This window comes from Grampus griseus, assembly GCF_964374135.1.
Source record: "Grampus griseus genome assembly, chromosome: 13".
NCBI lineage: Eukaryota > Metazoa > Chordata > Mammalia > Artiodactyla > Delphinidae > Grampus > Grampus griseus.
In genome coordinates, this window is record NC_139007.1 from 41,267,619 (window position 1) to 41,281,425 (window position 13,807).

A 13,807-nucleotide genomic window follows, 5' to 3' on the forward strand; every position below is an offset into this window, starting at 1 on the left:
ATCACTAAGTGACTCTGCATTGTGGCAAAATGGCTCTGCAACGACAACGATGAAAACCCCCTCCCTCGGGCAGCAGGATCTAAGCTGTCAGTTACTGCACCCTTGACTGCCCTGCTTGCCGAGGAGCAGACCCTTCAGCACAAAGCAAACATCAGGCTGCAGACAAAAGGAAAAGCCTCAAAACCCCAGCCTGCTGAGACTCTGTCCCCCACCGCTCCCTCCGAAAGAGGCGGCCGACACGGACAGGCTGGCAGCAATCAATTTCTATCTTGTTAAAGCACAAAGTGTCCCAGTGGTCGGTATAGATTCTGTCAGTGGAAAACAAATCACAAGGCTGTGAGGGGGCGCCGGGGGCGCCGGGGGCTGTGGGCAATGTGCTGCACGGCCTGTGAGGCTGCCCTGGAAACCCCTTCAGCCTGATCCCACAAAACATTTGGGGTGGCCTCAGATTCAATTGAATTCTGCCGCTCCCTCCCCACTCCCCGCCTTCATTTCCTCCTTTCCTATTCTGGTCAAAAAATTGTTTGCTCTGATTGTTATCAACCACCTGTGTCTGGTTCGACAGTTACTTCCTGCCTGTGCATGTCCAGGAGAGTGACCCCATCCTTCCTTTCCAAGTCTTTGCACGGCTGCCAACAAGGGAAGCTTTGTTGGGACTTTGTCTGCTTTGCCCTTGGTGGGTGTGCCAGTGCTTCTTTGATAAAATAACTCCCCAAGCTAATTGTCTTACTCACAAGAAAAAAGTTCAGAATTTTGGAATGTACTTACATCCCTAAGGTAGCGTTCCATCCACTTAATGATATCAATGCCTCGGATTCTATCCTCAAATATGTCAATCTACAAGAAAAAGATGTGGAAAGTGACTCTTAATGAGAAGCTCTGTCTAGATGCAAAGGAAGAGAAAGCACAAGAAGCTATATATATTTAAGACTGAAAAAGTCACTAATGCTTTTTGCAAGGAGGAGCCGGTAAATGTAAAAATCAAGATACAATTTTCTTAAAATGTTTCCTATTTCAAGATTAGTAGGCATTTGAGTATTTAGTATTTGTAATTATGTTTTAAAAATCTGAGAGACATAGTAGACCACCAGATGCATGTAAGCCAGCAACATACGCATATATATATATATATATATATATATATATATATATATATATATATATATATATATATATATATGTCTGTAATTTGGAAGGCAAACATGATTCTGGAGCATTTTAATGGATGTGTAATATGTGTGTACTGAGATACGATATGGTACTTTGCTTGCATTAGCCAGGTCATTATTATGGCATTATGTCCAGTTTCGATCTATATATTTAGAAAGGATTGCATGAAACTTGAAACAAGTCCAAGAAACAGTCACAAAAACAATTACTGAGATGGTGGGGAAAAGGTTTATGACGAAAGTCAAGAAGTAGAACTCCTGGGCCTTGAAAAAACTGGTATTAAATATCAAGCCTTCGAAGGGGAGAAAAACCAGTTATTTTCTGTTTTACAGAAGACTAAATAAGAAGGCCTTTCTTGGGCTCAGCCTTGTTCTGCAGCCAGAGAGCAGTGTGTTTTTGCACAAGGTGCTCACGATTGGAAGAGGGGTTATATACGGAAATGGGCGATACAAGGAGAGTGTCCTCGAAGAGGGGTTATTTGATTCAGCCACACTGCTCCCAGATCAATGCTCCTACATGTTATGCCGCCATTTAGGGCCCATCAAGTCAAGTCCCAGCCATGCAGCAAGCTTCTGTGCCACCCATGATCCAGGCTTACCTCTCTTTTCCACGCGTGTCCTGTCTACTTTACTCCCCACACTGGTGTCCCCTGCACCCTAAAGCACAGTGCAAGCCCCCCTGCTCTGTGAATCCTCCTCACGCACTGACTTCCTTCTCCTCACCTTAATGAACTCTACCCCTTTGTGACCACTGGTGGTGCTAGACGATGAACACATTATTACAGCATTCTTTCATTTACTAAATGTCTTATTGATGTCTACCTTATCTCTTCAACGTGGTTCTAAGCTTCCTATGGAACAAGATCCTGCCTTGTGTACACCAAACTCAGATACATATAGTACAAATATGAGTTCAGAATGTCCTTCTTTTTAACTGATGGAACATCAAAAATGGAATGGCTTTCCTTTTGGTTTGGACGATTCCTGCTTTAAAATGTCCAATGGCCAGTGACTACACTAGGTAATCTTGAGAGAGCTTCTGCAGCTCTCCGAGGTTGTACCAATTATCCATTTCTGTTCTACGAGAGAGAAGCAATGTGATGTCAGGGCTGGGAAGAGACAGGCAGCTTGGCTTTCCTCTTGGCTCCTGCCCTTCCCACTTGCATGACTTGGGAAACATTCCCGAAACTCTCTAAGTCTTAATATTTTCATTTGTAATATGTGGTTAATAAACCTGCTTCCTAGGGTGGTTGTGAGGATTAAAATGAGTTAGTGTGGAAAAGGCATATCAAAATGCCAGACATGAAGTAAGTACTCAATAAATGGTCATTCTTATTATTACCCCAGCACCTAAATCCTTCCTCGCTATGGAGGTGGACATTCTGGGCGGCACAATGTGCTGGAGATCTTCCATTAGTCTCTCCAGAACTCTACTAAAATCCACAGCTCCTGTCAGGCCAACTTTTCCACCCAGCCACTATTATGAACTGAATCGCGTCCCTCCAAATTCATATGTCTCAACATATGTCTTAACCCCCAGTGCCTCAGACTGTGACTGTATTTGGAGATAGGGCCTTTGAAAAGGTGATTAAAGTAAAACGGGGTCTTATGGGTGGGCCCTGATCCAATATGACTGGTGTCCTTATAAGAGGAGATTATAAAGAAAGACCAGAGGAAAGACCAGGTGAAGACACAGGGAGAAGATGGCCATCTACAAGCCAAGGAAAACACCTCAGAATGAAAGCAACCCTGCTGACACCTTGATCTTACATTACTAGCCTCCACAACTGTGGGGAAATAAACGTCTGTTGTTTAAGCTCCCCCACCTGTGGTATTCTGTGGCAGCCCTGGCAAGCCAATATAGCACCCCCTTTAGGTTGCAGGTGTTGCTGTTCCCTTGCCTCTTTAGACCTCCTGCTTTTGCTAGTCCTGGGATATTGAACTATTTATTCCCTGTGGATTCCCTAAAACTCACCTAGAACTTTGAAAATTGTCCCTTTATTAAATTACCCATTAAGTTTATTTTTCTCCACTAAGGGGACCTTGATGTATCAATATAGTAACTTAGCTGTCCAGGATGGGGTTATGGGATTCTACCACAGGCTTCAGAGTGATGAGGATCAAGGACAATTTTAAACTTGGCCTAAGCAGCCCCTGATTGTTAAGGTCACAAAAACCTGTCCTCTTCTCCAGAGACAATCACTATGTTTATTTGGAAAGGACCCAAAGTAAGATCTTTTCTGAAATGTTGACCTTATGTCTTGTAATTTGATTTTATATCATGGTTGCCACAGTGTTTCTTATCCCAGAAATGAGAAACTGAAATGTTGGTCTCTATACAGTCGTGTATTTATATAGTCATGAAGTTGGAGTGTATAAAGTATATACTTCTAACAATTTTCATGTACTTCCATTTAAAAATAATTATAGACTGAAGAAAAAATTTGAATAAAACTCGTGTCAGAAATGCTAAATAATCTTTAAAATTGACATTTAGCTACTAAATGTCAACATTTATCCTTTATCCTTCAACATTCCTATTTGTAGATATTTCCCTTAATCTTTCACCACTCTTTAGAATTGACCATCTCTAAATACCCAGAGGAGGTCTCTGGGAAGGAAGAGAAGCGATCTCAGCGTTTGAGGAAAGCCAGTCCTCCGAGTAGCCTCCTGTGGTTCTCTATTTATCCTAAGGAAAACTTACATGGGTTTAAGCTGAGCTTTTTCAAAGCACTGCAGGGGACTTGAAGAGCATGTGCTTCCTGAGATTTCTTAGGCTAAGATCACAGTGAACAGCAGGGCTGGGGCGTCTACCTTCCTGAACTAGCCTAGACCAGCCGAGAACCTGGCCAGGTACCTCCCTGTCCAGAAGCATTGCTGCTGCAGCAAAGTGCGGATGGACCAGCAGCTTCGCACAGTGGGGCCCCCAGGCTGCAGGGGCCTCCACTGCAGACCTCACGACCCAGTGCAGAACGAAAGGACCTTGTAAGATGAGTAGGTGACCTGGTGAAGCCTGCAGCCTCCTGTACCACAGGAAGCATAACCAAAGCAGGCATGATTGGTGAGGATGGGCAAAGATGCCAAGTGCAGTGAGAGCCCGGCATTTTCCTCAGGCCGGGCACCAGCTGCATACGTGCTCAGCGTTTATGCCGTTCTGGCTGTACGGAGGCACTCGGGGTCGCTCAAAAGGCATGCAGGAAAAACATGCTGGAGACTTTGGAGAGTTTAAACTCTAGAAAATAATTACCTGAATCCATAAGCATTTAGTTCATAATCACGTAAATCAAATAACATAGCTTAAAACATCAACAGCTCTTTATAATTTTTCTTGTTTTTCTTTTCATTATACTCACTTTAACAGTTCAGTCTTCTCTTTGGATAAAATACTTACTGCAGTTTGGAAGCCATTTACCAACAAAAAGTTCACAAATTTCACCACCTCCATGGCCGTGTCCATAGAATAAGTAATAAAGACTTTCCCTAAGAGAGATATTTCACATTTATTAGAAAATAGTCAAATTATTCTATTCTAAACCACACTTGAAAAGTGTATGCAATGTCTTTTGTCCTTCTAGAATAATGAAGGGAAGCCTCAGGATGGGAGTGGTCTAAGGGCTATGGCTACAGCAGGGTGAACTGGTGTCCTCAGGACATAGATCTGCAGGCCCAAAGGGGCAGGGGGTTCTGTCCAAGGGAATGCAGACTGCTCAGGGTGCATGGAAAGGAGAGAGGGTTCTGGCAGGCTGAGACAAGCAGAGGAGGTCTTCTGAAAAACCACATGATGCGTTAACAAAAAAATCCATCACCCAGAACCTGCGGGGCCTTAAGATCAGGCCACCCCTGGTATATTAGAGACACTTGGCTCTGTGCCCAAAAAATACTCTCACAGCGGGCCAGGAAGTTGAGCCCTGCTAAGGGGCCACCCAGCAGTGTCCTCTTTTGACCTCATGATGCTCTCCGCTGCCCTGAACTTGACAAGAGCAAGAGAGGAGAGGGAGAAAATGGTTCTCCTCCCCCTTCTCCCCTCACTGGTGGGGGAAAGGCCAGGAAGTTGGAGTAGACTAAAGCGCAGCTCAGAAATGTTACTAAGAACTTCAGCAGCTTGAAGGAGAGAGCCCGCCTCTGGCAGGTCCAGCATCATTGACTCCCTTGCTTCTCCCTGAGTCAGCCTAGAGCAGCAGATGGGATTGTGCCCATAAGCCTAACCCAGTCAGGGTGAGAACCAGTGTTTTCCCAGGCTAAAGTCTTGGGTAATTATCTGGCTAGCGTGTTAATGTGGTAGATGAATAATCTCTCTGTAGTGGCTTTTAGTCTGGAATCAACTGGCTACATCTCAGGAAGCCCTGGGGCAGAGGGTGGAGAAGAAAGCGGGGATTGGAGAGAACCTACTTATCTACGCTTAGGCTCTTGTTTTTTGAAGCACAGCTCTCAAATGGAAGTATGTTCAACGGTCATGTTGACTCATTTAAGCAGCCAGGCATATTGATAGCACTCTATTTTCTTCTCGACACCTAATATTCAACCAATTCCTCTGTAAGAATTTTAGGACTCCCTTTATAGGTTATGGTAAGATAAATATGGTCTATAAACGGACACCCAGACTATATCCTAACATCTTCCATTCTCCAGAAATGCTCGAAATTTAAATGTCTAAGATTTTAAGATTAAAACAAAATTTAAAAAAAAAAAAACAACAATGGATCATTGTCATAGAAATCTTTCAGAGCCTTAAATGACCAAAGAGCATCGATTCCCCCAGTTGGAATTAACAAATGCAAAGGGCTTAATTTTAAGTTGGTTCAAAGCAGTGCCTAGATTTGGAAAGGGCTTATTAGAATTCCAGCAAGCACAACAGAATATAACAATTTCACAAGTAGTGACTGTTTTCTTAAGATTTCTGGAACTTACTGTCCTGACAGACCTTAATATGAGAACATTTTGGTGATATTTCAAAGTGGTTCTGGCTGCAAAATGTGGAAAAAGCATCATCACCTGACACTTAGTCGAATGTTTCTTTAAATAAGAGGCTTAGTTTGCATTTGGTTGTAAAGCAGTATGGAGAATGTGAGACTGCTTTTTCCAAACAAGATTGCTTATTCCTACAGGAAATGACCTCGTTCTTGAAGGCTGCTGCTAATTTATGGTGAGACGCTAGATCCCTGGCCAATACCACATGGACATCTAATCAATCTATCCAGGGACAAGTCCACTTAAGAGCATCATTTAGAAGAGGGAAAAAGCGTGGGGGTCATTTGTTGTTGGAGTACATGTTGAAGAAAAAGCTAGTCGTTAAGCACTTTGTGAGTATTGCAGGTAGTGTCAGAATCACTACAAACAGGCCTACAAAATGCTGGTTACTTTTTTTTTTTTTTTTGCTGGTTACTTTTTTAACAAAAAGGAGAAAAGGAAATTTCATTTCACTGTGTAGTATGTGAGAGCTATCCAAGATTATATAGATGAATAATCATCAAGTACTCTTAAAGTATAAGACCTGACAAGAAGAAGGAAAAAAACAACATCGCAAACAACTTACGCAGTTCTTCTGGCAAATTGCTTGTTTTCAGAGTTCCTCTGGCTGGAGGGTTACTTGGGGGTCTAGGGATAGCAGCTGGGGATGGAGTCTGGGGACCCTCCGGTCTCAACTCTGCAGGACACTCCAAGGACCCCTCAGGAGCACCAGCTCTATGAGGTGGCTGGTTATAAAGCCGGCCCCTGGAAAGGAATACATTCACAGTAAATGTTCATGTTTTATAAACACAAACCTAGGGGGACAGAAAGCCTTTAAGGACTATGGGAAATACCAGTGAGCTCTCTCTCTCCTCTGCCTCCATTTCTTTCCTGACCCAGAAGGACAGAGTTTTTTTCTGCAGAGATTTTGGTCAATGAGCAATTTGGGGGGCTGCCATTTATAAGGGCCTGTGCTAGGGGTCAAAGAGGGAAGCAGGATTTGATTTCTCAATTTAAGGACTGTCTAATGGGGAAGATAAGTCTCAGGTACAGTTCGGACAAGATCACCAAGAAAACAAAGTAATACAATGGGTGACATACAAGGTTTGGTGTTTAGGCATTCTGATAAAAAGACAACTTTTAGCTCACAATAGATAACATTTAATTATATCTCAAAAGATAGAAAAGACCATGTAGGTTTAAAAGTATCTATGTTAATATACGAATGAAAATCTGATTTTGAAGACCCTTTAAAGAGGTTTGTACCATATTATTATATGGCATCTTTATTATTATTTTGGTCACCCAAATATTCCCATGAACAGTCTGCTGAGAGGAACAACCAGATGCACTCGTGTGAGATTTGGAAGGTAGATGGAAATGGAGGCCATGCTTCTGCCACTTCTGTGGTTTCTGTTGTTCAGGGCTGTCTGTCATGAGGTGCCGAGTTCATCAGGAGGCATCCCAGTGTCCCGTTACAGCTTCACAGTGTCAAGGGCAGGGCATGGGCATCCGTGTTTTTGCCAGTGCAGACCTAGCAGGAACAAAATGTTTCCAGTAGCTGAGGTGGTGGCAACTTCCGGATTCTGGAGTGTGCTGTGGCAGCATGGCCTAGAATGGAGGGCTCCGCGGTGGCTTTCTGACCCTCCGCCTCTCTGACCATGCCAGAGGAAGCAGCCTCTCTGGTCTCCTGTTCTGTGACTTTGCTCTGGGATCATTCCTGGAAGCCCAGCCTAAAACTCGCTCCTCCAACCTCCAACAATGTTGTAAGTACCCAATTCCCTATATTAAATCCCTTCTGTTTACAATAGCTAGAGTTGCTTCTGTTTTCTGTAACTGAATTCTAACTGATATGGAGACTAAAACTGTGTCTGTAATGTTTTATTTCTTCAAAAAAATATGAAGTAAATGTGGCATTGTTAACATTTTAAAAAACGTAGGTAGTGGGAACAGGAATGTTTGTTATTTGTTATGTTTGAAATTGTTTTATATTCTAAATTTTACAAAAGTTTTGAATATAAAATCTGTGTGTATATGCCTAGATTGTTGCTTATGATTTCATATTTTTACCCGAGAGTATTAAAAAAATTCTGAAAGTCCTATGTAACAAGATTTAAAATAAAATTATACAGAATCTCAACTATATTATATTTCTAATTGTGAATGCTTGAGGAAGTTATTTTTATTTTATATTAATGTAGAAAAAATTTTTTTACGAAATATGCCTTCATCTAATGGGGATCCAGTTCCATATTCTTTTTGCATTAAATGCCTTTGTACCCAAAGTTGCTTAGTTGTTATAAAAGACGGTTGCTTACTTGACAAAGCAAAGGCCTTGATAATATTCAAAAACTTTCATATAAAACAATATTCATGGAGAGTAATGACAGAGTAAATTTTCTGTATTAAGGTTCTCTTTCAAAAGACCAGTAAGAGGAGAATTAGCTTCATTACCTGTACTTATTTTTCATTATCTTAAAATGATAAAATAAATCCAAGGAGACCATAGCAGGCTTAAATTGATGTTACAAAAGCGGTTACTCTGTACTACATTTGCTATTCTTCTGCATATCTAAAATTATTTCAAAATAAAAGTTTAATTTAAAAATTACTATTGCCTCTCCTATTCAACAGTAAACATAAAGATGCTTAAATTTTGTTTGTTTTCTTGGAATTTTAGATATTTTTTCTGCAAGAGTGCTTATCTGGCTGTAAATCATTACTTAATTCCATTATATAAATTCCATGCAATTTTGTTTTTAAAAAAATAAGGCATCTGTCTGCAAAGAAAATCTGAGGGCTTGTCGGCTTTTGAGTGAAGAGGAAAGGCAGATGTGCCTTATCTGCCATTGTAAATAGAGTGGGCTTTTTTCTTTCAATAAACTTTTGGATCTGATTACCGATTTCTCTATTTCTGAAAAAAACTGCTTTAATAGGACCTTCATATCTCATTCCATTCTCAAAACAGAATATAGATTTACTCTGAGTGGTATATAAAAGTCATGCTTGAGCAAGAGCAAACATTTTATCTACTCTCTTTCCAATTTTGTCATCAATTAGGAAGCTCCATGTACATGAGTTGTTCCTGTATGTTTTAGATCTATAAATTAAGAGAAAAGGAAAACTTGAAGAGTCAAAAGAAAACAATGGGGCTTCCCTGGTGGTGCAGTGGTTAAGAATCTGCCTGCCAATGCAGGGGACACGGGTTTGAGCCCTGATTGGGAAGATCCCACATCCCGTGGAGCAACTAAGCCCAGTGCCACAACTACTGAGCCTGCGCTCTAGAACCCACGAGCCACAACTACTGAGCCTGCACGCCTAGAGCCCTTCTCCACAACAAGAGAAGTCACTGCAATGAGAAGCCTGAGCACCGCAACGAAGAGTAGCCCCCGCTCGCCGCAACTAGAGAAAGCCCGCACGCAGCAACGAAGACCCATCACAGCCAAAAACAAATAAATAAATAAATTTACAAAAAAAAAAGAACAATGAAGAGAAATATGATTAAAGGATTAAACAATTAAAGTCAAGAAAAACCAAAACTTTTTCTGGAAGAAGTATCGGAAAGACCTAATAATGGTGTTCAACATGTGTGAATTCTTTTATTACAAAAGAAAATAACAGGTTATTTTAAATTTCTATTAAGAATGAATTGAATTTAAAATTTCAAAGTAAGAAATGGTCTTAAACAGGTGTAGAAACTAAGGATATAAAAAAGAACTTCATAGCTTTGGAAGTCAGCCATAGTAAAAATAAAAAACTATTTCGGGGGCTAAAAGGCCAGGGGATCTGAAAGTAAAAGAAGCAGGTGTGACTTAGCATCTTAAGAGCCTTTCCTTCAAGAGCATTTTGACTAGTCACCAGTGGCTTTATGTGTCTGGTAAAGAGATTCTTATCAACCAGTTTCCCTTTCCTCCTGACCTGAAAAGTCTAGGTGGGGTGTTCCAGTGTGGGACTTGGTCAGCAGCCTGGGTAGCAAACCAACAGAGAGTTTAGATACATTTTGATTGCATTGGCATCATTCTTTTTCATGTTAGAACTGTTTGAAATTTGGCCCCATCGTACTTACTGATACCTCAGGAGCCCTAGGGAGGAGCAGTCTCTTTGTGGAGGCCTCTCCTCTTGGTCCCAGGGGCTGGGATAGTTCAGGACGACCTTCTGCACAGGGTGCAGGCCTCTCACACTGGCTCCAGGTGGGGCCTGCCCAGGTAGAGCCGGCTGGATCACTTGCTGGTAGGCTGTTCGAGGGTAGTCGTGGCCATCTGCAGGTAAAGACAGCAAAGAAAACAGGGAAGGCTGACCCTAGCTCCTTTGTGTGAAAGGAGAGGTAAGCTCAGTGCAAATTTTTGTCTTGATACCAACTGAGGGTTCCAGATAACGTTTACCACCTCTAAGATGTTTGCCATATTTCTGTACTATTATTTACTTGATTGCTTTCATGAAATTGAGTCATTGTTTTTATTTTTTTCCTAAATAAAAACATCTGTGAAATCATGAGTTTGGTGTTCTAATTGGAAAGTACAAAGCTCCACATAGGCCCCTATTTAAATAAGATGCTTAAAATAATCCAAACTGAGCCTATTCCAGCTGCCTGGCTGATAAAGACTAGGACTTGGAGGGCATCTCTAAGAATGGGGAGGTAGGACCACAGAGACCCCTTTGGTCTAGGACAAGATATACTGCCCAGGTTTTGCTGTTACAGCTTTCCTGGGGCAGGTGAGATACATCCCAAGGGACCCAGATCACCACTATTCCTACCATAACTCCCCAAGTTTTTAGAACCCAAGGCTAGGAGAAATTATCCTCAGGATAGATACAGAATCACTACTTGCTCTTTTCCTTCCCTGGACACACACACACACACACACACACACACACACACACACACACCCCAATCCCTCAAGAAGAAGTAAATGAATGAAAACTTGGCTCATACCTCTGGGAAGTAACCAACCAGTTGGCAACACCTCCCAACTTTCTCAGTCCTCTGTTGCTAAAGGCTATGTGCACCTGGGGCCAGGGCAGTTAGAAGAGGGCAGTCTCAGAGCAAAGCCAGGCCTGGCAGTGATTTATATGAATTTGTAACCTAGGAGAAAGTTGGTCCCAGCCAGGCCCAGGAGTAGCAGAGTCCCAAAGGAAGAAGGGCAACCTGCCTGACCAGGTGAGAGAAGAGAAGTGAAGGTCAGAGGAGGGATGCAAGGGAACCCAGGAAGGGTGGGAGAGGAAGGCTCTGGGGGAACTGTCCGGGCCCAAAGGGGCTCAGGTGTGGGAAATCTGAGAGCTCTGATATATCTTAGGGGTGGGCCTAGCTTGGAGAGGGACTGGAGAGAGCCAAGTGGATAACCCTGCAAAATGAACCATGAGCACATCCTGGTAATCCAAGCATTGCCACCTCTGCCCAAGTAAGAACTTGGAGGATGGAGGAGGCATAGCTAGTTAGGGCAAGAAAGAACCTTGGTTTTCAAAAGATATTTATTGGTCTTTATTCTTTTTCTGATTATAATAAATAATAACCAATTTGCCTGCTGTGTAGGTAGGATACGTGCCGGGATATAAAGTGAAATAAAACTAGGAAGTGAGCAAGAAAGTAACAGATAAAGAAGGTTGGAACCAGAATGTGGAGAGCGAGAATGTGTTTGAGAACTTTATGCCTAGTTTGGTAAGTAGTCAGGAACCACTGAAGTTTTCATGGGAACATCTAGGGGACTATTGGCCTCAAGTACAGAAGACAAATAATATGTGTATTCACTTCACTAGTGTGGCCCCACTGTCTGGACTCAGGAAACTTGGCTGACTGACCCTGGAAATGTGCCCAAGCCAGTCTCTCAAGCATGGTCAGAATCCCTGGATTTAGTCTATTGTCTGCTCTGACCTGTGACATCAGCTAGGTCCTTCCTGTCCTGCTTCCTTTGGCAAAGCTGACCACACCCCTCTTAACCCAGGTTGTCTCCTGGCCCTGACCATGACCCTTGCCCTGCTATTGCTTAGGCCTGGTTATGATATTAGGGGCTTAAGGAAAGGGAGGAGGATAAAAGGATCTGACTGAGTCTATCCCAGCCCCTTGGCTGATAAAGACCCGGACATGGAGGGCATCTCTAAGAATGGGGAGACAGGACCACAGAGCCGCCTATGGTCTAGAACAAGATATACCACTGAGGTTTTGTCTTTACAGCCTTCCTGGGGCAGGTCAGACACATTGCAAGGGGTCCAGCTCACCAGTTGGAGTTCCAGGGCTACAGGGCTGGTCTCTCCTGCTGCTGTTTTCCCTAGCTGGAACAGGGTTAAAAAGTGCCACTGCTATCAGGTCACTAGGCCAGCCATGTTTTTAGGTGAGTCTTGTATGAGTGGACCATTTACAAAACCAGCTATAGGTACAAACCTCCAGAGATTTCCCACTGCATTTAAAATCCGCCTTGCAGGATCGGGTCTCTGCCCTTCTTGATTTTACCTCCTACTATACTCTGCTCACCAAGCCCCAGCTATCCTGGCTGTCTTTCTTCTTCTTGAACGCCCCAAGCTAGTACCCCACCTCTGGGACCCTGAGTCTGCCATCCGCTCTGCCCAGACTCTTTTGCCCTGTGTCTTTACAGATCAACATCTCGACATTCAGGGTTCAGCTCAGATATCACCTGTTCACCAGTGAATTCATCTGTTCAAATCCTTTCTCCCTATTTTATTTTCTTCCTAGTGCTCATCATGTTTGTATAAGTAAGCAAGACCCTTACTTGTCAACTTCTTACCTGCCTTCCCTACGAGACTCTAAGCTCTGTGAAAGCATGAACTGTGTCTGTTTGCCACCACATCTCCAGGCACAGTGCCGACACCCAGGGGATGCTCAATAAATGAATGAATGAAGACTGAAGAGTTACAAAGCCAACTTCACACACGCACACAAGCGAAGCCATGGAGCACTGCACAGTCTGCCTGCTAGGTCTTGGGTCTTCTAGACTGTCTATGTCTCATCTGCTCTCCATCTGCGGTAGTTTTCAGTGTCTCCTCTGGAAGTAGGAAGAAGGAAGACCAGGAGAAGAGGAGCAACGTTGCCAGTGGCCTTGAAAGTTTTTAATGCTTAGAGCCATTCTTGTTTCCCATATCCATTAAAAAGTGGCTAATAAGGTTTTATTTGCTTTAAAAGGACTACCAAGCTCTAATCATAGGGTTTATTTCTTTTCCAGAAGGTGGATGTTAGTGCTGTTAATCAAAAGCCTTTGAATCAAGGACATATGATTTCTAACAGATTATTCCTCACACAACAGGTTTTTGTCTCATAGCAACTAATCATATCATTAAAATCACTAAGGCATGTGGGCTAAGTGTTTGATTAGCTGTAAGTCTCATTTCTGAAATGGCCACCTGTGATAAAAACTTACACTGCTTTGTGTGAGCAGATGAAAATGATCCACCTCATCTATTTTTGAAATTAGGGTACTGACAATAGAGTTCTCTATGCTGTCCTTTGATTGTTAAAGCAAAGAAATATTGAATATCAGAGGGTCAATCAAAAATAAGATTTCCTTTTTTTTTAATAAATTTATTTTATTTATTTACTTTTGGCTGCATTGGATCTTCGTTGCTGTGCGTGGGCTTTCTCTAGTTGCAGCGAGTGGGACTACTCTTCGATGCGGTGCGTGGGCTTCTCATTGCGGTGGCTTCTCTTGTTGCGGAGCACGGGCTCTAGGCTTGTGGGCTTCTGT

General features: G+C 42.6%; 1 protein-coding gene and 1 long non-coding RNA gene across 6 annotated transcripts in view; one reads left to right on the plus strand and one right to left on the minus strand.

Annotated features, from left to right (window-relative positions):
• TRAF3IP2 (TRAF3 interacting protein 2) overlaps positions 1–13,807 on the minus strand; it is a 41,099-nt gene that overhangs the window by 7,274 nt on the left and 20,018 nt on the right. Inside the window, exons 3-6 of one of the 2 annotated variants that reach the window (XM_082668526.1) lie at positions 10,189–10,375; positions 6,703–6,881; positions 4,561–4,649; positions 769–837 (exon numbers count right to left, since the gene is read on the minus strand). In XM_082668526.1, the coding sequence (XP_082524652.1) occupies positions 769–837; positions 4,561–4,649; positions 6,703–6,881; positions 10,189–10,375 (524 nt within the window). Of the gene's footprint in view, positions 1–768; positions 838–4,560; positions 4,650–6,702; positions 6,882–10,182; positions 10,376–13,807 lie in introns of both variants that reach the window. The other variant, XM_082668525.1, reaches the window with a different exon arrangement.
• The window catches only part of LOC309831383, a 32,382-nt gene continuing 26,100 nt past the window's right edge, over positions 7,526–13,807 (plus strand). For all 4 annotated transcript variants that reach the window (XR_014297578.1, XR_014297579.1, XR_014297580.1 and 1 more), the window contains exon 1: positions 7,526–7,882. This is a non-coding gene — a long non-coding RNA (uncharacterized lncRNA). The remainder of the gene's footprint in view (positions 7,883–13,807) is intronic.